The 27,740-nt window shown below is 39.4% G+C and overlaps 2 protein-coding genes and 2 long non-coding RNA genes across 7 annotated transcripts in view; 1 reads left to right on the top strand and 3 right to left on the bottom strand.

The window, feature by feature from the left end:
- Window positions 1-16: 16 nt before the first annotated feature.
- Window positions 17-22,159, top strand: Stim (stromal interaction molecule). 3 transcript variants are annotated; one of them, XM_076786815.1, is made up of 12 exons: window positions 17-152; window positions 1,674-2,246; window positions 3,412-3,551; window positions 3,637-3,756; window positions 3,837-3,949; window positions 4,147-4,262; window positions 4,337-4,506; window positions 4,584-4,727; window positions 4,805-4,972; window positions 5,049-5,316; window positions 5,780-5,854; window positions 12,954-22,159. In XM_076786815.1, the coding sequence occupies exons 2-12, from the start codon at window positions 2,039-2,041 to the stop codon at window positions 13,475-13,477; spliced, it is 2,046 nt and encodes a 681-aa protein (XP_076642930.1). In that variant the 5' UTR covers window positions 17-152; window positions 1,674-2,038; the 3' UTR covers window positions 13,478-22,159. The 3 variants fall into 3 exon arrangements, 2 of the variants coding, with proteins under 2 accessions (XP_076642930.1, XP_076642929.1); XM_076786814.1 differs by lacking the exon at window positions 17-152 and adding an exon at window positions 174-285; XR_013082147.1 differs by lacking the exon at window positions 17-152 and having other exon boundaries at window positions 12,954-19,027; window positions 20,661-22,159.
- LOC143353464 (uncharacterized) lies at window positions 7,730-10,765 on the bottom strand. Its single transcript, XR_013082149.1, has 2 exons — window positions 10,476-10,765; window positions 7,730-10,393 (listed from the first exon to the last, which is right to left on the bottom strand). It is a non-coding gene; the product is annotated as an uncharacterized LOC143353464 (long non-coding RNA).
- Window positions 10,915-12,972, bottom strand: LOC143353463 (uncharacterized). Its single transcript, XR_013082148.1, has 2 exons — window positions 12,872-12,972; window positions 10,915-12,374 (listed from the first exon to the last, which is right to left on the bottom strand). It is a non-coding gene; the product is annotated as an uncharacterized LOC143353463 (long non-coding RNA).
- Rk (G-protein coupled receptor rickets) overlaps window positions 21,922-27,740 on the bottom strand; it is a 38,434-nt gene continuing 32,615 nt past the window's right edge. For both annotated transcript variants that reach the window (XM_076786810.1, XM_076786811.1), the window contains exon 13: window positions 21,922-27,740. In XM_076786810.1, the coding sequence (XP_076642925.1) occupies window positions 26,344-27,740 (1,397 nt within the window). In that variant the 3' untranslated portion in view covers window positions 21,922-26,343.

Here is a 27,740-nt window from a genome sequence, read left to right as displayed (position 1 = left end):
GCTGAGGCGGACATGATAAGAATTGATCACAGTATCCCAAACAATTTCAAACGTTTCGCGTGTTTGTGTTGCGTAGTAGACTCTTGGCAAGAAGGTGCCTAAATCAGAGAAACCTAATCGGTGGATAAGCCAAGTCAAAACTCGGCTCAAATGTGGGTAAATTTATTGCTTCTACAGAAAGTTTCGAACAACGAATCACAGAGAGGATATTATACGAGAGTTTTCATACTATGATATAAAATGATATTTCGTTAGGAATAAGCGCAATAAGCATTTTATATTCGTGTAGGTATATATATATATATTTTGTCGCCTGAACGTTATGATGAAAATTGTTGCAATACTTCTAATGATTTGTTATTCGAATATTATCTTACTTGAAATACCCGTGGAAGGTTATTCTAATAAGTTACTTGTACACTGATAATGTTTAAACAGCGCACAAGTTAAAATATTCTTGGATTTTCAACAAATATCTTTTTGCGGAAGAATACTAGTTTAACAACAAAAATAGATAGCAAAGCTATATTTTCATAACGAAAAATTTACTATAAAATATATTACGAACACAACCCGGTTGCATGACGTCAGGTTTCTCGAGTAATCGAGCTATTTTATGTTGTAGAGAACCAAATTTTTTTTTTTTGGTTACACTTAAAATATTTTTTCAATTATATTTATGGCGTAAAAATTGTGCACCATTCATAACTTTATTTATCTTAAGGACAGAAATACCATTTTATTCCAAAATAGTCGATCTGTGGAGTTTAGAACTCCTGCCAAAAATTTTAGGAAGGTTTTCGCTTCGAAAAATACGAAAATGAATGAAGGAGCCAGATGTTTTTGGATTTTGATTGGACAGGAAATTTTATTTTTTACGTGATAAGTTCATGGCTTACAGTTTACGTAATCGACACCCAGAGCTGGGTAAAATTTTGGAGAACAAATATTTATATGGAATAATTAAAATATTTTACGAAACTTCAGTCATTTTTCAAGAGAACGGTTCTTTCGCGATCTATGGTTCCTTCGATACTTTTGTTCCTCGTTATACGATGCAATAAAAACAAATTCTGATCGTGAAAATCTATGTAGGTCAAGGACATTGTTGTACGGACTTTTTTTACAAATCTTTACGGATCCAAAGGTGGAAAATCACGTTACGACCGGCTTTATATATATTTTTTCTACACCCTGTACATTAATGTTTTCAGAAATAATATTTGACCGTTACGAATAAAAGAAAAAATAAATAAAATTCTCACTATTTTGAGAATCCTTCAAATAAAATACTACTTTAAATACTATTCGAAAAACATTTTCTAATCGATAAAATATTTTATTTTTAAAAGTAAACATACGATTTCAAATCAAATTGACTTAGTTACTATTTAAAATGTTATTTTACTCAGCTCTGTCGACATCAAAGTAACGAGGAGTAGAACGGTATTTTAAATGAAAATGAAATGAAATGAAAACAAAGAAATGATTTTCGCGCTGCACTGGCGCTGGCAATGCTGCCGTGACAAGTGCAACGCTGGGCCAATCGGAGTCCGGGTAGTTTGTTACGCGCAACCAATTGCGAATTTCCACTCATTTGCACTGCAGAAAGTTGCACCAATGTTGGTTTCCAATCTAAATTAATTATTTTCCGGAACGTTGTTCGTGGGCAGTGGCCTTGATAGGAAAACCCAACTCTGTTCGGAGCAGTGTACTTAATTAATAAATCGATCGATCCGCTTGAAAAAAACCGATCCCCCGGCCATTGACCGACGTGTCAGCCTTCATGGAGCCAGCGACGACAGTGTGGAAGTTAGTGATGGGACTGTTCTAATACGGTGGTGCGGTCACGCGTGTTATGCACTCGTCAAATTGTATCGCCACCCCGGTTTCGATAACTATAACCTTGAGTGTATTCACTATTGCGGGACTGCGTCAAAGGTGACAACGGGCCAAGAGTATTCGGCTTTATTCGACTCTAAGCAACTGCGCAAGGGGGGCGCGAGGTGTCGGTGACAAGGTGTAACCTAACCTTAAAATGCGAGCATCCGTGATCAACAATGTGATTGTACTGTTCGGGCTGCACATATTGTATTGGTGTTATATCGCTGTGGACGCGAGCGGCGGAGCCCTTGACTCGAGCCCGAACTTCCAGCCCAGCTCCTCCGGAAGCTCACATTCCAAAATATCAGCATTCTCCGCCACTCTTACCGATGGACTGGCTCAGGCTGTCGCCCAAGAAGCTGGTAAATTTTCCCTTCTGATTGATCTTGTCTAATTGTGTACAGCATCTCTCGTATTGCATCTTCTTGTGTTGTCTATCCGATAGGGACGGGATTGAGTTCCGTATCGCTCGTTCGCTGCAACAATGACATAATTAACCCTTTGACTGCGGAGCGCTCGAACACAAAACGTGCCAATCGACTGATGACACTGCATGCAGTCAAAGGGTTACAAAATTACAGGTTTTGAGGTAGTATATTCTTGTTACAATTTAATCCTCCGTCTGCAACTAGGGTCGTTTGTGTTTGGAGCGAAATTTCACTTTCGTACGTCTTTCTTGTTGATATTTATTTTTTCCCATTAATGAGTCAAACATTATTCCCATTGTTGAGTCAACATTTGTTGTTACAACGATTATACATTAAAATAGTCACTTCAATATGTATTCCAGAATTTTTTTAGATTTCTTGGAAGTATAGAAGAGTAAAAAAATTAGTTGTGAACATAAACAACCCAGTATGCAAACAACGTCGATAAGAATAAGGTTACAGATGGAGAGTTAAAACATTCAAAGTTAGTTATGTTACTTCTGCAGCAGATGATCGATATATAAAAATACCAATAATGCTATTCTTTTTCAAACTGTGCATGAAACGTTTGAAACTTGTAACGTACTTTATCCCATCTCTACTTTTAACTTAATGTATTTGATTCACCCATTTGTTAAACTTAGTTCGATGCTTCTACACACGTCTACATTGCATTCATAGTCACAATTGAGTTTCAGAAAGAAGTTTTCGTGTACCCTTGTTTTTTGTTGTTTTTGTCTAAACATTGTGTGCAAGATTTGCTTTTAGCAAGATCGAACGTCCAAGATGTTTTTTGGTTGTCCATTTGAAGTAAGTTTTGTTCCGATTCACAGTTTTGTTGGTAAGCATGAAAGAGACAAATGTGTTTATGATAAAAAAGAAATGATAAAATAAGGATGAACATCCTCGATTTATAAGAGAGTTGTACTAATAACATTCATATTAACAATATGTGACTGCATTAATGCAATTGAGTAAAAAGCTTATTGTGCATATACAACTAAAGAAACATAGTCTTACTTGAAAGGCACCTGTGGTAACAGATTACATGTAATCATAAACACATACAATCAAACGTAGGCTATTTAATTTATTACAGGTTCCGATACTTGTAACGATGACCTAGCTTGTCTCACAATGGCTTCTCATGATCGACTAGGTTTAGAAGCTATCAAATCACTCCACAGTCAACTAGATGATGATGCCAATGGAAATGTAGACCTATCAGAATCTGATGATGTGAGTGTGTTGTTGTTGCTGCTGTTGTTGTTGTTCTTTTGTTGTGTTCCTTTAGAGTAATCGATAAATGGTATTTTCTTTATAGTTTTTAAGGGAGGAGTTGCAATATGAAGCTGGGTATGAAAGAAGGCAGAGGGCTTTCCATCACAACGATGACATGCACATCAGTGTTAGAGAACTTTGGGAAGCCTGGTTGAGGTCAGAGGTACTGTCAGCACTCTGTATTTATTGTAATTCGAACATTTAATCAGCAGAAAGTTGCCTATACAATTAATTTCGTTTTAGGTCCACAATTGGACCATAGAACAAACTTCTGAATGGCTGTCTTCTAATGTAGAGCTTCCTCAATATGTTCCTACTTTTATACAACACCGTGTAACTGGTGCTACACTTCCAAGGTTAATATTTTATCAAATGCATTATGTTTGTTATGTTTCTATTAGAGTTGTGCGAGAACCTGAAAATGCCGGGATGGATCGAGTCGAGTCGAATTCTTGAAAATTTCTAAAACTCGTCCCGACCTGGCATTTTTGGGTGCTCGCGCACCTCTAGTTCCCCTGTTATGTGATATTAATGTATACGATTTGTTTGAAAGGTTGGCTGTGAACAATATGCACTACCTAAGTAACGTTTTAGGGATCAAGGATCCCATTCATAAACAAAAAATTGCCTTAAAAGCTATGGATGTAGTTCTCTTTGGACCACCAAAAGGTAAAATATTATTCAAGAATTTTTCACACACCCAAAAATAGATTCCTTTTGTTACTTTTATTATTTCATTGCAGATACTGGTCACAGTGTTAAAGATTTGATATTGATAACACTATTATTCGGAGCCCTTATTGGATGCTGGTACGCGTATCAGCAGAAGAAGAATTCGCAGGAACACCTTCATAGAATGATAAAGGACATGGAAAGTTTACACAAAGCTGAACTGGCACTTGAAGACCTGCAAGTACGTTTTTCGTCATCTATTTATTATTAAAAATATTTATCAAGGCTATTATTAAAGTCGTACGTTACGGTTCACAGAAAGAATTAGAAAGAGCGCGGATGGAACAAGAAAGTGCCACGACGGAGAAACAAAATCTGGAGAAACGGTTGCAAGATGAAAGTATGGGACTACATGCCTCGTACTCGGATCTTGAAGTTTCACAGTTGAAGGCAGAGATCGAAGTCAGTATTCTACAATAATTTGTTCCCAGAATTCCAAATGATTTTTCTTGAAGTTTATTCGATTTAACATCTTATAGATGTTGAAAGTTGAGTTACAACGCGCTGAGGGCGAATTGGAAGATAGATGTTGGTCTCCACCTCCGGGACTGCAACACTGGCTGCAGTTGACTCATGAAATCGAGAACAAGGCTTACTCGAAGAAGAAAATATCAGCAGAGAAACAGTTGCAACAAGCACGCGAAGCAGTAAGTGATGCTTTTCAACTGGAATCCCATATTTTATATGAGAAATATTTATATGAGCATTAACGTGTATTGTCAGTGCGAGAAATTACGAAAAAAACGATCAAGCTTAGTGGGTGCGTTCGTTTCAACTCATGGGAAGTCGATCGACGAGGTCGACAAGAGTATCGTGGAAGCAAGAACCGCGTTGAATGAAGTCACCGTGGAACTGCAGGAGAGAGTGCATCGCTGGAAGCAAATCGAGCTCCTGTGTGGCTTCAACATAATCAACAATAATGGTTTAACCTATTTAGAAACTGTTCTCTACAGAGGAACACCTAACCTAAGCAGAGGTCTTGGACTAAGAGGTATTTCATCGAAAAAATGGTTAACCCTAGATAACTAAAATATGATGCGTGGAAATTACGAAGTGGATTAGTAGGCATAGTAGTTGAACGATTTTTGTTTAGCAACCAAAATACTTTATCTTCTACAGACGCAATAAGTGAAATGTAAAAATTATATTTGATATTTAATTATTTGGTGGATCATTCGATGTCACAAGATTTGAAGGTTCCGATCGTTATTTTTACGAAAGCTTAATTATCTAGCGTTAAACGTAAGACTAAGGAATTCCTTGAGTTTAATGTTAAATTATAGGTTCTGTTGTGTTTTATATATATTCTGCAAATACGTAATTGTCATTTTGTCAGTAACTTGGTGTTGTAATCGTAGTTTTACAAAGTATCGTCTGTGTCGAGGCTTCGTGGAGAATTCCGACTCGGTCACGGTAAATTAATGTGAATAATCGTCTGTAATTGATGTTTGCAGGTCGACTCAGTAGCCAAGATGACTTAGATGACGAAGCAAGCTCAGTGTACTCGCCCTCCTCATGCGGTGCCGCAGGTAAGCCGGAAACGGACATCTACGAGCATTTAGAATGACATGCTCAATTTGTATATACTATTACAAACAGTTTACGTGAAACTTAAGTACTTGTGTATCTTCCATTCTATCTCACGTGGGTGATGCCTTCGAAAACGATAATTTACTAACTCGTTTGTCTTCCTAGTAGTAACTTTTCTGTAAAATTAATTTCCCTAAATAGAACCTTGTATGATGTAGGCGCCCATACCAATTAAGTAATCATTCGTACGCTTGCACAGGTTGAATTTGGCGTTTTAATGAAATTTAAACATTTTTTACAATATCGCAAGATAGTGATAAAATTTTGCATGAATTTTGAGTTCGTACCCCGACAAACAGTCTAAATTGTTGAAATAAATTTAATATAATTGATCATATCTGTGAAGAATACTAATGTTTCTGTAAATGCAGATAGCTTATGTCACACATTACAATGTGTTTTGCTATAATATTTATATAAACCTATTGAACGAAAAGACTTCCATGGTGACTGTTAATCAAACTATTTTTCATAAATTAAAAGACGTGTATATATAATTGTATATAAATCGTAATCGAGTTCCTAAAGAAATATTATTAATAATAGAATTTATTCAATGCTTTTGAATAATAACGACTGAAAGATATTAACTGTAAATTCTTTTAATTTGTACAAATACGTTATTGAGTGTTACAAAATTATTTTTTTCTCTTGTTGTGTGGCCTGTGTTGCAGTAGAATACTGCAGCTGTTGTTTTGGGTCGATTGTTTTGTTAAAAAATATGTTAGATTTTATTTTTACAAACATTAATTCCAATTTAGTAAAAGACATAAATAAAAATGTGTATATATTTTTTGTTACTATTTCAATTGTTTAATTAACAATCGTGACGATCATGGCGATATAAAATCTTGCTACAGTGTGCCATAATTTCGTTCTAGAAAAAGACGAAAGCTTGCTTAGTGATTTACAAAAAAAAAAAAAAAAATAAATGAAGGGAAGCAATGCAACTCAAATTTGTTAGTATACTGCTAACAAATACACTCTGTAAATTTTGCTCGAGACTTTAATTATGATTGTCTGAAATTGTTAAAATTGCTAGTTATAAAGTAATTGTTGAAATAACTGTTACCAATTTAAGATGAAAGATCTTGAAAACCGAAACGTATCGATGTATGTATAGAGAAATATATTTTGGAGTATAAGTGTATTATGAAATGTTATTACCAAAGTAATGTGTGACATAAATCCAGCGTTTACGATCCAAAGTATACGCTTTTAGCAAAAGAAAAAAAAACATTTACAAGTGACACTTGTAATTTGCGAAAATAGAAAACTTAATTTTCTGGGACATGACATTATGATTAGTATTAAAAAGGATTAACAGTCTCCTTGATGGATTCGTCGGGACGTGTGCAGGAAAAGGGAGGATTGATTCTGGAATGTTCCCCTTTCCTAATTCCGAGATTTGTCAAGTTTTCCAAGGAATTCGGTCCGCGTCGAAAACGGCGACAAATCCTTTTTAACTTATTGTTAATACCTAAGTTTGTATACCACACACAGTTTAACAATTACCAACATTATTATACTGATAAATCGTGTTGTGTTTTTTTTTTGCAACCATATACTCGTTATTAAGAAGAAGCTAGACTGGTGACAGTTCAGTGGAAAACATGACATATTTTTGTAACTCACATTTTTACAATGTATGGAATGAATGCATAGGATAGATGATTTGTTAATGACAATGCGAGGAAGCATGGACACATGGGGATCGTGTGCTCTCAACAATGTGATATTTTTGCTGAAAATGTCATTGTGGTAGATACTGTATGCTAACTGGGAATGTTTTGTAGATTTCTGTTTTATTGAGAGAAAAAAAAAAAGGAAAAATTGATTGTTCGATCGGATTACAAATTGAATGGAGATCTGAGCAGATCCGAGGAACGCGCATTATAAATAAAGCAATTGGTAGCGTGAAATAAACATGAAGAATATTTGAATTATATCAAATCGGGTGCAATAAAATCAGTTATCCAATGGATTTCAATGTACGTTTCAATTTAAATCTAAAAATCGGGCTTCTAAAAATTCTAAACCTCTGGAACAGTGATTACCAATTTATTCAATGATCAGCCTATGCAACGGCTAAATCGCTTCAATTTCGAGACCTTGCGAATCCCAAAACTGGTATCCCTGAGTCATAAGAATTCATTTATACTTTGAGTCATCGTGTGCACGAAAGTTGTTACGATTAAGTGACGACATTCCCCGTCTCGCTTATTAAATATAAACACACTCGCGTTTAAAGTACCCCTAATATTTATCGCCGAGATTTTTCATCGAACTCGAACGGCCAAGTCAGAGCCGATCTACCGTTCTGCGAAAGAGGCACGTTTCGTTTTGCCAGGCCAGCGGAAAAGCAGTTGCACAATGCGCTCTTTTATTAATAGTTCGAATTAAAGCGAGCCGAGCATCGGAATCCGATCTTAATTGGACGATACTGGTTACGTCCGATATTCTGGAGGTGCTATTCCGCGTATAGAAATATGAATTAAACGGCTTCCGCGAGATAATTTTAAACGAAAGCATATCGACGCGCTGCACGCATTCGTTCGGGGAATTTTTTGGCGTCCACAAGGTCAATACTGTCCTTCGATCTATTATCAATTCGACCATGTGATTATGTGTTCACACTAGTGTACAGTCTCACGACGGACAGTGCTCCTCAACCTATTTTCAATTCCATTTACAAATTTCATGAGAATTAGGGGAATTTTGTCCACAATCTCATAGTTTATTTAAACACTGTCAAATTAATTTTATACACGTTGTTGCTTGAAGCAAAATTGTTTCAATATTTCATGAAGGAGGTACGCTGCTGGCAGCGAACGTGTTAATATGTACTAACTTTTTTGGTTAAACAAATTCAAACTATAACGAACGTTTCCATACAAAGTGAAAGAATTTCGGTAATAATTAAAATGTAATTCAAGTACACAAAGCGGAAAATATTATTGAACCTCGGGCGATAAAAATGATTTATGAGTAGACCGAAATCTTCATGCATTTATGCTTTAAGAAAATTTCCAAAAATGCTACAGTATAAAATTCGATAGAATCTAGTGCTAGAATTTATTTTGGCGAAAGCTATTACCACCGAAAACGGCATGTTATTTGATACCACTTTTCTAAAATTTGTCTATCAAAATGAACATCCGCAGCCTATGAGAAATAAAAGATATCATTTATTTTCTCGTTGTTGCTTGAAGGCAAAAAGTGAGACTATGCTTTCCGATGCTATTGGCAGGGATTGATATATGTAGAGCGTGGGTAAAGAGCAGGTGCAAAGTGCAGGTGCAGTTGGAGAGTCCAAAACTGGTGAAGTGGGGGAACTAAAGAAGGAAAGGGTGGGGGTAACGTCCTTAAATTAGAGCGCATTTTGAACTGTCTGTACCCGTCCATTTAAGAAAACAGTGCCGGCTGTAAATCACAATTAGAAGTGGTTCTCATAGTGAAATGCGAACAAAGAATATTTGATTTTCGATATTTTTGTCCGGTTGATCCGGTCTTTCGTTCGCGAATTAGTTAGCTGCTTTGATATTACAATGCAAAGAGACTGTACACTTCCCGCGATTCCAAATTTCTGGGATTCTCTGTCCGGGGTCCATTGTGACCGATCATGCCAAGAAACGAATTCTATTTCCCTGGGTATACGCCGTTTAAGTGGCGCGTCACGTTTAATATTAGGATCAATTAAAATTAGATTCGACTGTATTCGACCGTGGTTTTTACTCGGCTGCAACATTCTCGCGCGATGTTCGGCAACGTGAGGCAATCGCGACGGTTCTTCCCCCCTAGAGCAGAGTTGCTCGACATGAGTATTAGCGGGCAAGGGCGCCCGCCCATGCCCGCGGGCACAGCTACGGGCAAAGCTATGGGCAAGTGACTTAGCGGAGTGGGGGTAGGCCGTAGCATAGCCGAAGCTGGCCACGTGACAACGCGCGTGACAAATACATGCGGCATTGCCCGTAGGGGCGTGGCTTCACGCCCGCCGCTCTGTGTATGCCCAGGGCCAGTGTCGCCAGATCAAGACTTGTCCTCCCACTCTAATTTCCTCTTCACGTGACGCGTTCCATCTTTGTCCTGCATACTCCGGTACTGGCGGAGAGAGGGTAACTTTTTCCCCTCAATTCGTGCTGCTTCCCCTCATCTGGCGACACTGCCCAGGGCAAGAAAATCGCTGCTCGTACGGGCAGACGCTAAACAGCTCTGCCCTAGAGTATGCCAACAATATCGAGCTATTGGTCAGCACAGTATGCCGCCTGAACGATCAAGTCATTGCGAAATTCAAACAACGGAGGATCAAGCGAAATTTCGAAGAAAGTTTTTTCGAGAAAATTCGACGTACTCCTGTTCTATAAAACAATTAATATCAATTGGCCAACCCGATCTTAAAATTCCTCATCCATTCATTCGCGATACTGGACAATGATACATCAGATTCCGTTCCATTTAATTAGCATAGTATTTATGCGCTTACGTAGATCCAACAAACTCTTGCCATCTTCTGGAGTTTCTTCGGAATTTTTTCGAGTTGATCGAATTTTAATTAGTCACTTTGTCAATCTTCATCGAAGTTATGGTTTCGTTCTGTTTTGTACTTCATTAATTAATTAACTAATTAATCGTTAAGATAGCTAATGTTCGATTCCGTTTTTCGGTCTTACGCTTTAGAAATTTCGATTCCTTTGTCAGTTTTGCGGAACTATGTACGTCCTTTGATATTACAATAATTCATCCCCACCCTGATTCTGTACAATACATAGCTCGCAGTTAATAAATCAAGCTACCATGCAGGAAAGAAAACAACCATTAAGTCTTGTTCGCATATCCTAAAGGCAGTCTGTCTCTCCGTTAGATCTACAATCAATTGCGCGCCGAGTATGCAACTCCCTTCGTGGAATCTTCAATTGATTGCATCGCCAGTATGTTTGTCCATGCTATTGGAAGTCTTTTGTCAATTAACGTGCAGTAGATTTCAATTTTCGAAGCAGAACTTTTAAATTAACGATCGAGCTAATTCTAATCATTTACCGTCAATCCGTTTGAAATTCTTTTATTAAAACCTGAAAGATTATAATTAAAAAGATATTTTGAGATGCATCTTACCTTTTTTTTAGAATTATTTAGCGTTTCTTATTAATATCTTGGACACTTTGAATTAGTCCTTTTTCGATTTTGCTGCTTTTTGTAGTGATAATTAAGTCCAGATGGATCAATGCTTGAAGGAATTTTTTAAATAAATTACCGAGGTTTGCACGAATGTTCAAAGTGTAACCAAATGACTGTAAATGAGCCTAAATTATCCTCCCGATCAATGTTGTCGGTACTATAACTTGAAACACAAAATCTGATTTATTCAAGAAAAGTTCGAAAGGGTCGAAGATCGTAAAATTTTTGAGAATTCTGCGATTTCTACACGAAACATGGAGGCCAGCTACAATTTCTGGTAAAGTATGTAATATGCGCTGCATGCTGACTCCCCGATCACGTTTAGTTCTAGTCAAAATTGATCTTCGAATGCAGAATCTTAATGATCGATCTGAGACGATCTTCCGCATATCTTGATCCTTACCAGGAATTCTCACGCATTTGTAATTGCACATGCTATTTTAAACGTTCATTGCGACTGAATATAATCGTCGACGTAACAGAAGAATCTAATTGACACTTAAAAATAGAGTTCGTAAATATTATTGTACGCAGATGTTGCTTCATTTATGGAAACGTACTTTACAAATTAAATCTAAAAATCAATGTAACCGAATTGTTAAAATAACTTGCCCGGTATCGGCGTAGTCGCCATTTTTAAAGAATTCTAAAACGGATTTTTAAATGTATTCAGTGCTAGTTTGTGTTTTTGGTTTACGTTTCTGAAAATGGACTGAAAAGTGATAAAAATTAAACAATGCAAAAACGCGTAGCAAAGGAACATCGAAAGCTAATGAAAAAAAAAAAAAAACGAGATATGGTATCTCCTATCGTTCTCCACTTCCGCTGTCGATGCGGTTTTCCGGTGGAGCTCAACCTTGCACGGAACCGGTCATTGTAGAATAAGCATGAATATTTCAATTCAGTTGAACTAACAAAAGCAACTTCATCGCAGAAGAATAATGTACAAATCAATACTATTTGATAGGAGCGAAAGATTTATCGTTTTTACGTATGAAATTTTGAACAATGTAGTAGTTCAAACGATTTCGAAGAAGTTCAACATTCGAAGTAACTTTTCGACAATTTTCTGTAAATCTTTTGCACCGATTTAATGCAATGTCAAATATGTAGGTGTCGGTATCAGCATAAATCAGAGACACCAAGTCCAAACACTGAACTAACTCCATTCAAGTTCCTCCATGTTGACAGCATTCCTCTGCTAAACAAAACACATTCAATGTCATCAGGAACATCTCCGAAGGTTAGCATTGTAGGCCTCTTCTGACCAAATGGTGAAGACTCCTGTAAACAATAATCTGCTGTAAATGATTTACTTTGAAGTAAATACAAATACCAATTCACCATTTGCAACTCATCTTTCATGTTGTACCATTATACAGGGTGATCCAGCTAAGTTTGCCATCTAAATTACGTAAACTGGTTGCTGCATGAAAAAATGGTTGAAACGAAAGTTGTATGGCTTCAAGAGTAATATACAATCTAATAAATGTTTCTTTAATGTTATGCTTTTTTATCGAGATATAAAGGTTACCTTGAGTTTCTTTATTGTAAGCGGTAGTTATTTATTTATGTCTCAAGAAATACTCCAAAGTGCAGTATCACCTGCACGTATCGATAAATTGTGCTAACGTATTAATTGCAATGGATATCATTTTGAGCATTTCTTGTATTAAAAATCATTTATAGATCATTGAAACGACAGCATCATATGCAACAACCTGATAGTTTAGGTGGCACACTCAGCTGAATCACCCTGTACGCAACATAACATTGTATACCCCTTGCATAGCGAAGCCCATAACTGCACTCCCCTGTGAAGGGTGCGTACTTTCAGTTGATAACGTGTTTAATGTTTCTCAGGTACCCTGGAGTCTCTGACATGGAAGGAGTCATCGGCGCCTCCAGACTCGTCTAGCAGCGAAACAGGGAAGGACACACCACCGGAGAGTAACGTGGTGCACTTTACAGTAGGAGAGGGTCCGGAGGAGCCTGTGAAGTCGTACAGCAAGGAGAAGACAGGGATAGTTCGGTCCTATAGCCAGGACACAAACATGCTCTTGGCCATCGAGGACAAGACTACCTCAGCATTCCTGTCGAAAACATCATATTCAGAGAATTCACTGGATTCGCCGGTTCCAGAGAGGCCAGCTCAGCAGAAAACTGGCCAATCCTCGGGCACTACGGCGAGCACAACAACAGCGATCACGACGACGTCGAGCAGCCACAAGAAACCGTTCAGGGAGCTGCCGACGGTGATGTCCGTGGACGACGAGACGCTCTCCACCGATTCAAACTCCACCACGGACAATGACGAGCTGAAACGAAGACGCCGGAAATTCCCCCAGTTCCCGCCGTTTCGGAAGAACAAGACCAAAGTGACGTGATGCTCGTCGCCATGCTAGTCATAATATAATCGTGCATCGTTTATTCCTTACTTAATGCTAACTCTTTATGATTAGTTGGTAAACCGCGATGTGCACTTAACAATTAATCTTCGAGAACCGGTTGATCAATGATTTAGCGATTAGATTACTGCCGGGTATGTACATATACGTTCACAGAGACACGGATATTATAATACTTGGTAGAGAGATATACATATATACCTGTAGCCGTGTGGAACAGGTCCCCAGGACCGGTCCTGCGAGCCAGAATCAACGAGGTTGATTATTGGCGCATCGTTTGCTCGTTTAATAGCTTGGGTTATGGAGTCGTCGCGGTCGGTGGAGCTTGGTCAATGCGTTAAGTGCTGTGATAGAACGGTAAATTCTGGAAAAAGATTAACGATAAATTTAGAAAACCATTTTCGCGGCTAGAAGTTGCGCACGGTTGCGAGCAACTGACCTTGAAATTCTGACAATTTGTTGAGTATTTATGATCTATTCAAAGTGCATCACTCTTCCACGATGCTTCGGGATATTCCTTCTATCATACTGGTTCCTTAAATTGTACAGGCTGCGAGAAAAGTAATGGTCGTCCGTTCTATGGGTGAATCTATACCTTCAGTTCGGTTGGCATTTTTAAAGGAAACACGCCACAAAGTTGTTAACTAGACTGCGGATTTCATGCACTGATGACAAAAATGAGTAGGTGTAATTTAAAACGGTAAAACTATTAAACATATTAAGAAAGAAGATAAATTTCTATTTCTCTTCAGTTGCAATTCAGGTAGAAAATTGTTATTTCGCATGTCCAGTCGTGTGTACCGAAAATATTCTATATCAGATAAAATATCCGAATTCTGGAGGCAAAATAGCTTCGAGTGTAAAGGGTTGATTAGTAAATAGTGTTGATATAAAAAAATTGTTTCGTATACAAATGTTCGCTGATGCAAAGGTATACATTCACCCCTAGAACGAATGACCATTACTTTTCTTGCACCCTGTATATCGACACCCACGCGAGATATTCGCACGCTGTACATTGATGTATTATATAAAATATTTTAAGAAGAGTCTATATTGAGGGTTGCGTGTTATCGGATTTAGGTGGATAGGTTCGCTGTCACGAGGGTGCGCCAATATCAGGCCGATTAAATGGCACAGCATTGTTGCGACGTGATAAACACGAATGTTAGTCAGATAGACGAAATTGCAATGGATCCTAGGACCAATCCGAAGAGAACTAGATTTCTATAAACGACCGTGTTCCACTCGGCTACTGTCGCGTAGGATGTGTTTGGTGCCCCGGTGTGCTCCCATTTTGCCAAATGTTTACTTTGAACTGCGAACCAACGAGTACGGGTTCGCCGAGACACCACCAAAGCGACGTCCGACCTAGGTAGCTAGATTGTTAAGCTCGCGATGCCGAAATTGTTCAGTTAAGACAATATCTTGGCTCAGGGATGGGCGATCAATCGTGTCCGAGGCTGAAACCAGCTCTCTGTCTCTCTAGTTTTTTTTTTCTTATGCTTAATCTCATCAGCTTTTCGAATAGTTGTTCTTATTTTCTTTTTATTTGGGTTCTACGGTGTCTCTAGTACTTCGCGTAGATACTAGGGCTGTGCTTTTATCAGTGATAATTAGAGTGCGGATTTTATGCATTTATGACAAGAATGACTAGTTGCAATTCGAAGCAGCGGACAGATGAAAAATATTTAAGAATATTAATATATAGCTTTCCCTCGTAATACGATTTACTTTACAGTTTTGGGCAAGGGGTTGAAAGAAGAAACGAATTTTTACTTGACCCCTGTTACTTGTAATTGAGGCAAACCATTTTTATTTTGCATTGAAATCCGCAATCTAGTAATAATTATACTTGAAGCTCCTAGGGACACGTTCCTCGCGACAACATGAATCAGTGATAGGCGTTATACCTAGATTAGCACTCGTAGAGGTTTTCAAGCTTACTTAACGTCTCTCTATAGAAGAAGAATCTCAATTGGCTACTGTCGATTCGGTGAAATGTTTTTAGTGCTGTGATGTTTTCCAAAATCATTGAAATTCTTGAACAGTCATTGATAGCTGCGGATTTTATGCATTTATGACAAAAACGGGCGAGTGTAATCTCAAACAACAGAGTAATCGAGTTTAAGAATATCGGTACACGACTTACAATTTAATCAGACTATTAAAGAGGGAAATAACTTTCTATTTGGTTTCTGTGTTTTGCGATTCGTGCAAACAATTTTTATGTTGCATAAAGATCCGCAGTCTAATCGTTAGCGTAGACACTATTATTGAACAACCTTTGTAAACGAATATTTTAATCGATGGTTACTTGCCTCAAGTAACAAAGAAATTTATAAGGCTCATTCTCGTGTCGTCTCGCCTCTTCTTCGTCATTCAGTCTCTCTGAAGGCCAGTAGATTTGCCCAGGAATTTCTGAAAACGAATTTTCTCTTCTCCATGACTATACTAGGCCTAAATCACCAACTGTGCGACTATGCGTTCGCTGTTAATTTTTCTTTTAGAAATCTCTAAAAAAACATTTGTGTATTCTCCATTTTAGTCTCGCCCATCCCTGGCGTCAAACTATCCGGGACAAGTTCTCGAAAACGAAATTCTAACACACCAAGGCTTCCCGTTTCTATTCTTTATTTTTCACGATGATACTAGTAGTTAACATGAAGCTCACTTGTTTTTCTTTTCTATCGACTGTCTTCAGGCTTCCGACGTTGTACAGGCTGAGCACAAATTCGAAGCTCTTCCGTAGATTATTAATCTTCCGTTTCCGGCTTTGGTCCGTACGTTTTAGGGCCCTTTTTATCGTGACGAATTTATTCCACCGGATCCAACGAATTTGGTTGCTTCGATTCAGCCGCTACTAGTTCCGAGCGAACCGGAAGCATTGCACGAGGCGACCGGAAGTCGACCGAGTCTTCGCGGTCACGCAATATTAAAAGAGAATCCCGTTTTGAGATTCGTGCGTTTCCGAAGAGCTGAGATGCGTACGATCGTGCGAGTACGTGTGTTCCGAAGTAACTGATAAAACGTATACGATAAGGACAACTGTCGAACATTGGGTAATCCCATGGAAATCGTTATGCAACGTACACTGTACATTCTAATTGGCTCCAAAGGCTAGACAGAGATCATTTCTGTAGATATAATCCATCGCCAGGCGTCACGTGATTTCTTTATAGTCTTTTTTTAACCCTCGAACGGCGGACCATTCTCTATAATTGATGTTGTTTGGGACTATTCACTGCGTTATTTATTCATTTCTTGAAACATATATTTGCAGGAAATTCTTGTAGACACGTTAGTCTTTCTATTTTATCATTTAATTAATCGCCAGAAACTAAGCGATTTAATGACGATTTTCGTATTCTTGGTCGAAACAGACCCAGGCTTCGCCGTCGGAGGATTAAGACAACATTAAAAGTCGAATTTATTTAGAATAGACTATGCAGGGTGGCTTTACACCACTGTCGATATTATTTTGAACGTTTGTCATTTGCAAGAAGTTAATACTTGATTTAAATTATTTAAATATTGTCTGTAGGATTACCCAATAGAAATTAGTCCTGCGCCAGAACCAAGTTTCTAATCTTCTGGGGTCTAGCGACATTGTCGAGGTCGATGGAATTGTAAATAGAGTATTACAAAGCAATAACTCACTAAGGTTCTCATTTTGTAAACAAATTTATAAGTATTATTAGATGTATAAATGCAACAATCGTCGTTCACGGGAAAGACCTCAGGGGATCGGCAGTCGCGACGAGATAACGATTTGTGCTTACCCCGTACGCAGATATGTAGCTTCAAAATTGCGTTCGCGACTCTTCAATTGAAACGAGAAGAAAAAAAGGCATTTTATGGTCGCATACCGACATTTTTAACTCGAGCGTCGTTTAAACTTTTAGAACTCTTTTTTTTTGTCTCTTTTCTTTTTTTTTAACGTCTCGACCATTTTATCGCGACACCTTGTTGTACTTCACTTTTAGACGTTAGAAAGTTAGAGTTAACTTATGGCTTCCCCCGTTGACATATATATCATCATTAGACAGCGGATTTTATGCATTTATGAAAAAAATGAGTAGGTGTAATTTACAATTGTACAAATAGAAGAATTTAAAAACACTGTCACGTTATTTTCGACATATCAATCATGTTAAGGAAGAAAATCAATTTCTATTTCACTCCAGTTTGTTGCAATTCAAGTAGAAAATTGTTATTTTGCATAGAGGTCCGCTGTCTAATCATTATGTGATTCCCTTGATCCCCGCCGATGGGGTTCGGCGAGGGAACCGTCGATACAGGATGAAGTGGTTTCTTCCTTTCGTATCCTTATCTCTTTTTTCTCTCTTTCATTTTTATATGTATATTATTTATATATATGCATACGCATATATATATATATAGTATATATATAAAAAATGTATATGTAATATTGTATGTACAGAAGCTGAAACGCGGCGAGGCTGGAACTCTCTGAAACTTGTATCTACTTGTAAGGGATAGTGTGATAAGTATATGCGTGAGTTGTACACTGACATTGTCACAGAACTTGTGGACAATCGTATAGGCAATTTTGACAAGTTTAATCGACTGTCCGTGTGTCGGTCCACAAATTTTATTTATCCCGCGTTGCGTCTTTGTTAACGTACATAATCAAAAAGTTATCCAGTTAGCCCATTGTGGACGAGAATTACTTCTAATGTATTTTTCGATGAATTTAACTGTGTTCCGTATGAAACAAAATTGATTAGAAGAATTTAAGAATATTGTTGGGAATATAGTGGAATATAGTGGATATTGGATGCACGGATGGTCGAGATGAGAGCTTGTCGATCAATTTAGTTTCACTTGGTTCCTAAGGCACGCGCGAACCACCCTCAGGGAACCGAAACCAACTTCCGCTTTTAATCTTCTCTTGTGCTACCTGATGTATCCGTTTACGATGTATTACGTTGCCGTGTATTCCGATTTTATTTGGCCTAAGATTAGTGGATTTGGTTGACCATTGCGATTACCACCGTACCCCGCGCTTCACACGAAGCGTTTCTCACGCGACGACGCGCATTCCTTTCTTCTTCTTCTGTTTCTTTTCTTCCTCTTTTGCCGGCTTCTTACTGTCCGGGTTGACACTTAGCTCGCTCCCTTTCCCAACCAGATCACTGACACATTTCTATCTCAGGGCTGATCGAACGAATCACTGGATTGATTCGATCCAAGCAACGATTAATAGCCCAGTTAACCAATTCTGTTTCGAGCAAATTTTACGCAATGTTTGTATCATACTATGCGAGCAAAAGGCGGTCAATTTGGTGCCAAACCCTGCTGGAAGCAGAATTTGGTCCCTGTTTGGCTGCAAAGTTCCATGCTAAATCGAGGCCAAACCTTGGCCTTGGCTTCGTTATAGAGGGCAGGTCGGTTGCACTAAGCCTTGCTCTACGAGTACATATCGAGCAAAATTGGAATAAACCTTGCTATAAGAGGAAAAATAGAATTTTATTTAAATTTCTAAATTATATACTCATAAATTAGGTTCGCTCATAGTGCGACCGACCTGCCCTCTACAACGAAGACAAGGTTTAGCCCCTATTTGCTCTTGATTTGGCATGGAATTCTGCCTGCAAACTATGCACACAAATACCGAACCTAATGCGGAAATAGATGGATCGGGATTTGTGGACAAATTTTGGCGGCAAATTCATAGCAAATTGCTTACTGGGAGACTGCGGATTTTATGCATCGATGACAAAAATTAGTAGATCAAATGCCAAACTGTAAATAAATTTAGAGAATATAGAAGTACTGTTTGATTTGTTATAAACTCACTAAAATTATCCAAACAAGAAATAAACGAGCACCTGTACCTTGCAATTAGTGCCGACGATTTTTATTTTGCATAAAAATCCGCAGTCTAATGATTAACCACGAGTCTACGATGAGACGGCTGGATCAGTGGACTTGGTTTGGATAGAGGTCGCTTATCAAAGAAAATATTCTGAAACATTGATGTTATGTTCAACATCTTTTTCGACGTGTTCACACTTTACCTACCGGAAGCATGTTAATAAAATTTTCAATAATCGTGCTGTATCAAAAGGACGCTTAAAAATCATATTTTATATAATAACCCTAAGCAGAACTATTAGATTACGTTACTGGGGGAGAGTTGTAGGGTCACGATTGAAATTGCTATTGCTGTTAAAAAATCCTTAGCCAGGGATCATGGACGTTTAAAAATTAGGAAGCAATTGCCGGTAGATAATGTGTTAACAGGGTACAGATTCGTAAGTCTGACTGCAAGTGGATTCTTGTAAATTAGAGTTATGTACCATAAATGTATCATTAGAATTAGGACATGTTTCATGCTTTCAGCCAAACGCATTATCAAAATATCAGCTTTCATTAATCGACTTATGTTTATGTTTCAGAATATTTGCTGTGCTTTGTACACTATGATTCTTGCGTTCAAAGCGGACAGCAGTTTTAGTTTGAATATAAAACAAGGACAAATTTATTTTGCCAGAAGAACTGGTCTGGAAAATTAGTCTTCGATTAGCAAGCACAGTTAGGGTCAGTAGTGTGCACCCAATGGACGTAATATTAGCTGTATTTATATAAGTGTGTAGATTTGTAGATACAAACAGCGTGGATCAATAAGTAATATCAGTATTCATTCCGAAACGTAGAAAGTATAAAAGAGGATATCAAAAGCTTAGTAAAACGAGAATTTATAGTGATTCTTCAGCGTATTATAAGCAACGTGCGCACTTCTGATTTTAACTGCGTATTGAAACAAAAAATGTGAGTGAATTCGTAACATAAAATTCTACTGTACTCGGCTGCAGAAAGTTGGAACTGCAACTACTGCGGTCAGCGAGTTCTCATTATCGATTACAATTTACAATTTGAGCAGAGATTTTTTCCACTCTCAAGAATATTTAAGTAATGGAGGGTTTTTGAAACTCAATTTTTCTATTCAACGAACAACGATCCCCAGTTAGTCGAATCTGTTTCGAGCAAATTTTGCACAATGTTTGTATCACATTTGCGAGCAAAAGGCGGTCAATTTGGCATCAAACCCTGCTTGGGACAAAATTTGGTCCCCATTTGACTGCAAAGTTCCATGCTAAATCGAGGCCAGCCTTGGCTTTGTTATAGAGGGCAGGTCGGTCGCACTAAGCCTTGCTCTACGAGTACATATCGAGCAAAATTGGAATAAACCTTGCTATAAGAGGAAAAATAGAATTTTATTTAAATTTCTAAATTATATACTCATAAGTTTCATGTATTTTCAATAATTTAATTCCGTATTCCCTCCTACAGTAAGGTTTACTTTTGGAACAAGGTTAGGTTCGCTCATAGTGCGACCGACCTGCCCTCTGCAACGAAAACAAGGTTTGGCCCTTATTTGTTCTTGATTTAACATGGAATTGTGCCTGCAAACGAGCCTAATGCAAAAATAGATGGGTCGGAATTTCTGGAGAAATTTTGGTGGCAAATTCATAGCAAATTTTGCTTACTGGGGATTTATTCACTTAAGCGACCTCTATCGAAATACAAACGCCGTTACACTATCTCGCCGCCGTTGTGAGTTTTAAATCAAAATTCGTAATAATTACTCGAAGAAAGTTCGTTGCGTGAATTGATAGGCATTCGGTAATTGTAGAAAGAGGATAATTATAAGAACGTGTACCATATGAGAGAGCAATAGTCATTGGGACTTGTATATAGTTTCACGGACCAAGTTTCAATTGAAATACCCGAGTGTTTAGGGGGGATGACAGTTTGCAGAATCGAGACGATTCTCTAAGCTCAATTATAAATAGATAGTTACGCGGAACAAATTGTAATTAAGGGTTTAGGGAAGTTACTGGTTCATTCTGTTGTGTGAACATGCTGTCAATTCTACCCGTTGATCAGAGGAGAAATCATCGATACTGTCACGATCCACGCAAAGAATCGCACGTTTACGTCAAGTGTGAACTACAGTAGAAGGCGTTTATACCGAGATCTGATTAATCAAAATTTTACCATTTCGTTCTTCTTGAAGGGGGAGGGAGGCGATAAATTCGCGGTAATTTTACTCTCATCATCAGTGCAATGGTTGTAGAAACGGGTTCGAAGAGTAGAATAAAATTGAGGGTGAATTTCAACAATCTCTCTTCCCTCCTCTTTCCGTGCTTTGAAACATCTCTGTATACTACTCGATGGAATAAATATGACGGCTGTGAGTTCCAAGGTGACCATTACACATGTTAAATTTTTTTGAAAAAATGTAAACAGAGAGAAGAAAAAATTGTTTTTGAATACTTAGATCTCGTGAGTTCAATGATTTGTTTAGCAAGCCACCATGTTTCTTCCGTCGAGCACAGTTTTATTCTCAATGTGACCTTGTTCTCTACGCTACAACTGTTCTCGAATATATATTTTTTTTAGAACAAACGAATTTTATTCCCTCGGTGAGAGAGAAACTGGAAAACCAGAGTCCAGACCGTCCCGAAAAACCGTGTGTGCCGTCCTCGGACAAGAACCACCGAAGCTTGTTCGTCGCAATATCAACCGTTTGTGCAATTCGATAAATTTTATAAACGAATCGTTCGATGGCCGTGCAACCCAGACCGACCATCAGACCATTGTTCGAGAATAAAATGTGTCAGCTTCGTTCTCCGTGTCTTACTTCGTGCGTTGACCCGTTAAGTACCATGTTCTTCAAGTTTCTTTCCGACAAGGCTGAGCTGCTTTTAATTCTTTTGTCGACAAGATGGCCCCTTGACTATGAATATCGACGTTCTTTTAGTGCGAACAGGATTTTTCACCATTTTCACTATACTAGAACAGTAGCGAAACGTGCATGGGAGTTGGAGTTTTTACTTTTTTTGAGAAAAGCGTGGAAGGATTCAACGGTGAGTACTCGTCGTCTCGATCCAAAATGGCGACGAGAGTGCAGCCAAGCCTGCAATAATTAATACAATCTTTCCACTCCAAATGAATCCTTTCGTAGATCATATACATCTTTCTGCACTCCAAATTGTGTTCGATGTTGTGAGCAATAAAATGTTGAATTTGGGAACAATAAATTTCACTTGATCGCGATAATTTGACGAAACAAATTTGCAGAACGATCTGCAGAAGGGTGAACTTGGAATGCAAGGCTTGTATCACGCATCGGAACACGTAAATTTGAACACTTCAAAATGAATAAGGATCGAGTGAGAGGGAGAGATTTTTTGGTTTTTGATTTTTTGTTTCGTGTAGATTTTTAAATGTGTTTGATATCTTTTTAGAAAAGGCGAAAAGGATTCAAAGCAGGAGCAGCTCGTCCAGTTCGAGGACGAGACAGGTACTTGATGGATCGAATTTATTTGGCATAAGTATATTTAAAACGCGAGGCACCAAATCGAACGATTTCGATCGTCTCTGTTACGTCGTTTGGTCGCTGCAGAATAGTGCAACGAGTCTTCTTTGTAACACAAGAGAGACCGATTTTTCGAAAATAAAGAAATTCCGAAAATGGGAGGAGACACGAGGAGGAGGAGGATGTTGTTTCTTTGCTGCGGGAAACGGCTATTCCTCCATACCGTCGCGTTGTGGCAAAACAATAAAAATGGTATTAAGTTCAACTGCAATACTTACCTTAGCAGGACAGAATATTTTTTAAGGACTTGGGTGATTGACAAACGATCAGAGAAATATTGTTCCTTAACGTCCACCGACTTTCGAGACACTACGGAGCAGTAGAAGCAATTTTATCCTCGTTCTTATTAGCCAAGGCACCGAATGGAGGGGATAGAAATGCTATAGTTTCCGTATTAGCTTGCTTCTACTGGTTTCGCGCGTCGCAAGACGTTAGGGAGGGAATGCTGTATTTCTGACGCACTGGGTTTTATTAGAAAAATGTTATTAAATAGTTCGCGCCGGACACACACGCAAAACACGCTCGAATGAAAAAACGGTCGCTGTGAACGAACAATGGAAACAATCGCGTCGGAGGGTGAACATATATTCAATTAAGTCCGGTAAGTGGTAATACTTATAGAGCGTCTGTCTCTCTCTTTCTTTCTCACATGCACACATTCTCTTTCTCTTTTTTTTCTCTCTTTCTCTTTTTTTTCTCTCTCTCTCTCTCTCTCCATCTTTGAATTGCGCGTAACTGCAAAACCGCGTATATAAACATTTGCACACTACGGGGTGGCTCGTTAATTCCTATCACCTCGAAACACCAACAAAACTGATCCAGCGTTTAGTTTTACAATTTTGCTGATACAATATGAAGCTGTCAATTGTTGTTGGTGTCGGGTGACAATAATTACACCGAACCACTCTGTATAACGATCTTATAATAATTTTTAGGCTAAAACGGTCTATCTGCAACCTAACAATCGACTAACTAGCTGCAACAATTATTAAAACGGTATTAAAGAGGTCCATGGTATACTGAAAAGTGTTTCCGAGACGCCATGGACCACTGTAATGATCGGACTGCGGATGTTTGTAAGTACAACTGCACAAAAGTTTTATAAATTATTATATTTCTCTATCCAGGATCTCTATGCGAAAGTTTTCTGCATCATTTGTAAGAAATAGGGGCCAACGAAAAAATGCTGTAATTTTAGTAAGCTGAGAATAGTACATACAATACATAAGAAATAAAATAAAATAAAATAAAAAAAAACGTATAATACATGTTTCTACATTTTCTTAATTCTTTCACCATTTTAAATTGGTCCTACCCATATTCGTCATAAATGCATAAAACCTGCAGTCTAGGTATCGTACGTTTCAATTAGCAATGGACGTCGAACGCCCGCAGTCCAGTGACAACTAACAAATCGCCGTTTACAAAATAAATTAACCGTCGTTCACTGAATCGAGTTCATTACACTAAATAAGATAGTATTGCGTAGCTCCCCTCGCGTGCCTGGGTGTTTCGGGACGAATTCTGCAAACCGTCAGTCTTATAATAACGCAAAACTATTCACGCGAGCTATCAACGGCAGAATTAAACCGATCCTCCCCCTCGAAATACTGATCTCTCACCAATGCAAAATGCCGCTAAAATGTTCGCGTTCCCAAGAGAAGCGCTTCGAGTGCCCCGTTTGTTGAGCCGAGTTCACGACAAACGAACGATCAAGAGAAACAAACACGCCGTGTGTCCATCGAGTTTATCAATAAATACATTATCGTTCTATGCTTAATCGAAAACTGTATAGAGTTCCTCGTCATAGGTTTTAAAGTTACAATCCTCGAGATCTGTTTCAGGTGAACCCCCCCAAAGAAATTGACCAGTCTAGGATTTTCTTGTTGCTCCGTTTTTTCTTTTTTCTCTTTTTTTTTCGAGAAACTTTATCCACGGACAGGAAAAAATGCTCTCCGAACTTGTTCAGACGTATCAAATCAAGTTGTCGAGTAAAACTATTTTATCATCACGAGGTTAACGCGTTAACTGTTGGTTCGGGCAATTTTCAACAAACAAGTTGCTGTGGTTCGTGGACCGCTTGGCAGTGAGTATGTCGGACGTTATTTCGGCAGGATTAGGACAACCTTTTCTACTGCAAGATTCCAAGCTGCTTCTCGATGCTTATTCTCGACGCCTTCGTTGTTAATATTTTACTTTTCGGTGGCAGTCTTCGTGGCTGGAACATTTTATTAAATATAATTTACTCGGTTTCGTTGCGCCCACCAGTTAACGTGCTAAAGCCTCGACTCTTTTATCAGCTGTACCTAACAAATGTGACTACAGTGTGCATCGATTGCACCTGTCTAGTGCAAACGGACGGTCAATGAAGGAGATCAGGGTAAAAATGCTGTTTAGGAATAATGTACACTGCCGAGGACATTCTTCCGGGTGACCTCTGCAAAGTTTTAGTCGTCGTTCGTTGTTTGTTGAATTGTTAAAAAAAAGATTTTTCTGTTAATGCAGAGAATACTCTGTGTTCAAGTTTTTTAAAGTGCAACAGAACAATGACAGAGTTAGACGTAACCTTGATCCAGCATTTTTACCTCGCTTTTTACACGAAATGTTAATAAATTCTTAACAATCGTCGAGCATCGACTGACATTTCTTCAGCCGTTCTTCGGAAGCTCGGGGCTGGTCTTGATTGAACGTGTAAAGATCAAGGACATCGGAGGTGGATCCCCTAAACAGCATGTTCAACCTGTTCAGTTTCAAGACGCTGGGGGGACTGTCGCTTCGAGTTCCCCAATTTGGCTTCGTTTCTACCTGATCTATTGCTGTTGGTTCCCCCATACGGCCACCGTCGACAGGAACAACTCGACCAACAATGCACGCGTCCTTTCTAGGACTTAATACTGAAACACTTCGAGACTCTTTTCTCCCCACCTGCGTGGCAATTGAAACGCCAAAGAAACGGGGGGACGCCTCTGAAGCTGGGTTTACGTTAGTCCAGTTGCTGGATCCAGCGATCTACATTCCAGTGGTGTCACTGGAAATTGGTCAGTGCCTACATACATACCGTCAGAGTTGCGTAGAATTACTTCTTGAATTCTAATGATACGGTGATTCAATTACATTGTATTTCAATTACGTTCCTTACCGTAATTAGCGACTCAATTGAATGGTTTGAATTATGTAATGCAAATACAATATAATTCAAAACTCAACCTAATTAAATTATTTCAGTTAGTACAACTCTGCATATCGTCGTCTAGACGATTCCAGTAACGCTGGAACATTGTTTTCTCGATGGTGTTTGTAACCATTGAATCGGAAAGTAGACGGAACGACGGCACTGTACTGGTGCGGAAACGCTGTCTACATTGTCCCAGTCACGATCAGAGCTCGATTGGCTAACTGGACTGGAATGCTACTGGACCAACGTAAACCCATCTTAATCCTGCGGCGCGTTATCGTCGTCCTGTTGGTCGCTGGTCTCAGCGGCGGAGGGTATGGTCGCGAGTAGCCTGACCGCAAGCCTGCTGGGAGATCCGGGTGGTTCTGGCTCTTGTATGGCTAGTTGCCTCGTGAGCCTTGGCTTCGACCTGGCTGGCCTAGGCGTGGTCCTCGCAGCGATCTCCAAGGACGCGCTCGATCTCGAGATTCTCCAGGTGCTGGTGCTGGCGGTGGTAGCGGACCCGGAGGAGTCGTTCCTGGAGGAGCTGAGATTCGAGTCCTGCGACGGTTTCCTGGTGATCAGCCAGGACGAGGCTCTTCTCTTGGGGTCCAATAGCCGCAACGGTATTCCACAGTGATGCGTCTGTCTCCAGGAGTCCGATCGAGACGAAGAAAAATTCTCGCTGGATGACACCGAGGAGGCTCTCTTGTGCTGTTTCTGTTGGATCTCCGCGATCTGATAAGCGTACTGGTCGCTTCTGTTGTGCCGAGGCCTGGAGTCCTTGGCGCAAGGCCACAGGATCCTCGTCCCCCATCTTCTATAGCTCGAGCACTGTCGAGACTCGAGCAGCCTCGAGTTGCACGCGCAGGGCGTCTGATTGTCCCTGGACGACCGGTCCATCAGGCTGTTAGTGTTCACCGGGGTGTGCCGGTTGCTGAAGTTCGAGCTGTGCCTGCATCTGCCGATCCCCCTAGTCACTCTGGACTCTTCGATCGCCTTGCAGATCAGCACGCAGTCCTTCTTGAACTGTTTCGTCAGGATCGCGTACAGGAACGGATTGCAGCAGGAGTTCAACGGTAAGACGAATACGGCGAACACCTTCGCCTGCTCGAGCGACACCAGCTGCAATCCGAACGTGGCCGTCAGAGAGAAGAACGCTATGGGGGACCAGCAGAGGAAGTCCGTGAACACCAACAGCGCCATTCGCTTGGCTATGCGGGAGTCGTTCGAGTTCCACGCTTGGGAGCCGCGGATCGCGCAGTACATCTTCAGGTAGCAACCCATCAGGATCAGAAAGGCTACCCCGTTGATCAGCATGAGGAAGATCACGTAGGCTAGAGCCGCGTTCCCGTTCGTCTCGAACGGGAGACAGATGGCGAACTTTCTGTAGTCGGAAACGCCAATCAGCGGCAGCGAGGCCATCGACAAAGCGAAACACCAGCCTACTGTCATGATGTAGCCAGCGTGTTTCAAGGATAATCGTTTGTTCAGATGCATCGCGTGGGTTATCGCGTAATTTCGCTCGAGGGTTATCACCGCCAGGGTGTACACGCTCAGTTCGGAACTTAGGACACCTAGGAAGCCGGCTAGCTGGCAGCCGGCTGACGTCTGCCAGGGAATCGCGTACATGCGGAATTCGCCTAACGTCGAGGCGTCTACCACTGCTAGGAGAC

This window comes from Halictus rubicundus, chromosome 4 (genome assembly GCF_050948215.1).
Source record: "Halictus rubicundus isolate RS-2024b chromosome 4, iyHalRubi1_principal, whole genome shotgun sequence".
Taxonomy (NCBI): domain Eukaryota; kingdom Metazoa; phylum Arthropoda; class Insecta; order Hymenoptera; family Halictidae; genus Halictus; species Halictus rubicundus.
The sequence above is the reverse complement of the archived record's forward strand: the minus strand, read 5'-3'. Positions and strand labels throughout refer to the sequence as shown.